The sequence below is a fragment of the Ranitomeya imitator genome, chromosome 2 (assembly GCF_032444005.1).
Source record: "Ranitomeya imitator isolate aRanImi1 chromosome 2, aRanImi1.pri, whole genome shotgun sequence".
Lineage (NCBI taxonomy): Eukaryota > Metazoa > Chordata > Amphibia > Anura > Dendrobatidae > Ranitomeya > Ranitomeya imitator.
The window spans coordinates 78,044,775-78,047,746 of record NC_091283.1 but is presented as its reverse complement, the minus strand read 5'-3'; the positions used below and the strand labels follow the sequence as shown (position 1 = coordinate 78,047,746).

Genomic DNA, 2,972 nt, shown 5'->3' with positions numbered 1-2,972 from the left:
AGGTAAAAGACCCTTGCAGTTTTTTTTTTCCATTTGCAGCATCATTGGCATTGTATTGGGGGAAGGGGGGTATTATTTTTAGGCACAATGCACATACAATCTCCAGCAGTGGGCTGATACATTTATGTATTTGTATCTATTTATGATTCGCAGTCTGTGCTTAGATTATTTACAAATCTGTGCTTTTCACTTTAAAAAAAAATGGTGTTCTCATTTTTTTCTGTTTTCACTACATAGGCCTCTCTGGATAAGAAGTGAAAACCTAGATAATTGTCAGCATGTGAAGTCTTGGTTAACCCAATATGAGTCTCCCTGATGCAGTAGAAGGATAATGTACGGACACAACCTACAGAGAGGAACTCTCTCGATGAGTGCCATGGATCATGTAGGTATAGAATAAGCCCCCACCATTACCATTCTGAGCTCCGGCATGCATCCACCACTCACCTCATACTGAATGGAGGTGTAATCAGGGTTTCTAATCCAACATGCAGAGGCTAGGTGACCGCAGGGCCACCGGGAACCAGAGTCAATTCCCTGCAGATCAAGGACCACTGTCACTGCCTGACACAGTCCTCAGGATAGCACTCATCATATCACTGCTTTGCCTATCTTTGTTTGGAAACATAATGCTTTTAGTGGTTTTCCATCGAAAGCCCCAGTTACTGCAAGTGGCCAATCGGTTCATCTTCAACCTCTTGGTTGCCGACATACTGCAAACAGTCCTGGTGATGCCTTGTGTCATTGTTACCTCCCTCCCGGATATTTGGCCTTTGGAACATGGACTCTGTGGTGCAGTAGTGGTGCTCATGCATCTCTTTGCATTCGCCGGCGTTAACACCATTACTGTGGTTTCTGTCGATAAATACTTGGCTATTATTCATCCATTATCTTACCCTACCAAGATGACCCCAAAGAGAGGAAGTCTTCTAATCTTCTTCACGTGGATCCTCAGCGTCCTCCAGAGCACCCCTCCTCTTTACGGATGGGGCAAAGTTGAATTTGATCTCCAAAACCACTATTGCAAAGTACTATGGGCTTCAAGTTATTCGTACACCACGCTCAGCGCCTTATTTTCTTTCATCCTGCCAGTGAGCATTATGTTGGCGTGCTATGGGATGGTGTTCAGAGCAGCCAGGAGGCAAAATGCCTTAGTTCACCCGGTTCAGGCAAATGGATGTGACAGGTCAGATGGGACAAGATCATCTGCATTAAACGCACTTGACAAAACAAGTCACCACAGACCGCTCTACCATTGCAAAGCAGCCAAGGTTATCTTTGCTATTTTATCATCCTATATAATCAGTATGGGCCCTTATAGTGTCCTGAGCATTGTCTCCACCTGTGCCGGTACAATCATCCCTAAATGGGTAACATCTATAGTTCTCGTCCTCTTTTTCTTACAGTGTTGTATACATCCTTATATCTATGGCTATATGCATAAAAGCTTGAAAAAAGAATTCCTTTTGCTGTTGCATGGATTTTTTTGTAAGCAGGTGCACCCTCAAAATGCCATAGTGGACAGTTATATCATACTGACGGACGGCAGAATCTTTCAGTCTCACTTCTCTACTGGACCTACGGTAAAATTCCTAGAAGAAGAAACTACTATATCTGTCATCACCGGGAAGAGTTTAAATAATCTTAAAATAAAAGACAATAGAAAAGAAATCAGTTCTGCCAATATATCTCCCGAGAAACCGTCCATTCAGCAGAAGACAGATCCTGATTTACCACAACTCATTAGCTGCTAAACAACTGAACTTTTGAGTAAATATGTTGAGGTTTTCTGTATTTCAAGTTGGTTTAAAAAAAAAAATAATTAAAAAATTAAGTGTTCAAAGTGGGTTATAAAAAAAAAAACGTAGTGGTATTGTGTGCGGGTTAACCTCTTCATTGCTGGTGGAAGACTGGAGTGCAGGTTCCTTGGCAATGAAAGGGTCAACCCTTCTAAATTGTGGGGCTAAGCTCCGTCTGTTATCGTAGATGTACTGAACTGATAAAACAATTTTTGTACTTAAAAGAAAATATAGAAAATATATCTATAAGACGTTTGGAAGAATAAAGGGAATCTATCATTTTAGTGGGGGGTTTTTTTTTTCAAAGGTGCCTGTAAAATATGGTAGAAATATGTTCTTCCATAATATAAGTGCCAAATTGATATTTATTTGTTTTTGTGGATGTTGATTTATGTATTTCATTGACTATACGATTTTTGCTATTGTTGTGCTTATTCTATGTATTACCTTTTCCGTTTGCGTTATACATTTACGTTAATGAAATATATACCAGTATACCAGTGGCATAGCTGCTAGCACTCGCCCTTTCTCCTCACTGGGAGCTGGCACCCAAGGGATCACACAATTATCAGCTTCCAATATGACTAAAGCGGTCATCTGTGCCTACTGTACCTAGCAGCAGAATGAGTAATAGGTTAGGGTCACCTTAGGGCCTACAGAGTTCCCCGGGTCTGTTCTTGTTGCTAAGCCACTGATAACAGAACATGCATTAAGGGAAAAAAATGCAGATAAATATGGACCTATAGATTGTCTACAAACATGAGTACTCACTATAAAAGGCCATTGGGGGAGTCATCCTGGAATGATTTGTTAATGATGGTTAACCCCAGCGCCTACATGCATTTGCAGCTGTGTACAATAGAGGCATGCAGGCACTGTGATTAGTAATTGCAATTTTCTGCCATATTACTTGCATTATATGCCTGTGTTGAAACGAACAGCCCGTGCAGGTAGACACTGGGAACCGTGTGAGTAAACTCTGTATCATTGTGTATGGGTACGTTCCCACGTTCAGGATTTGCTGCGGTTTCGACGCTGCGTATTTGTGCAGCGTCAAAAATGCAGCGGCCAGATGTTACAGCATAGAGTACGTGATTTCTAAAAATCCCATGTCCACCATGCATGTATGTGCAGCTGCGGATCACCCGCGGACACTGACATGCGGCGCGTCTT

The 2,972-nt window shown here is 41.7% G+C and overlaps 1 protein-coding gene across 1 annotated transcript; it reads left to right on the top strand.

The window, feature by feature from the left end:
- Positions 1 to 408: 408 nt before the first annotated feature.
- GPR101 (G protein-coupled receptor 101) lies at positions 409 to 1,820 on the top strand. The gene has a single exon (XM_069747009.1). The coding sequence runs from the start codon at positions 489 to 491 to the stop codon at positions 1,752 to 1,754; it is 1,266 nt and encodes a 421-aa protein (XP_069603110.1). The 5' UTR covers positions 409 to 488; the 3' UTR covers positions 1,755 to 1,820.
- Positions 1,821 to 2,972: the final 1,152 nt, after the last annotated feature.

Coding starts and splice junctions, on each gene's coding strand:
- GPR101 (XM_069747009.1), top strand. CDS start 489: ATGCAGAGGCTAGGTGACCGCAGGGCCACCGGGAACCAGAGTCAATTC.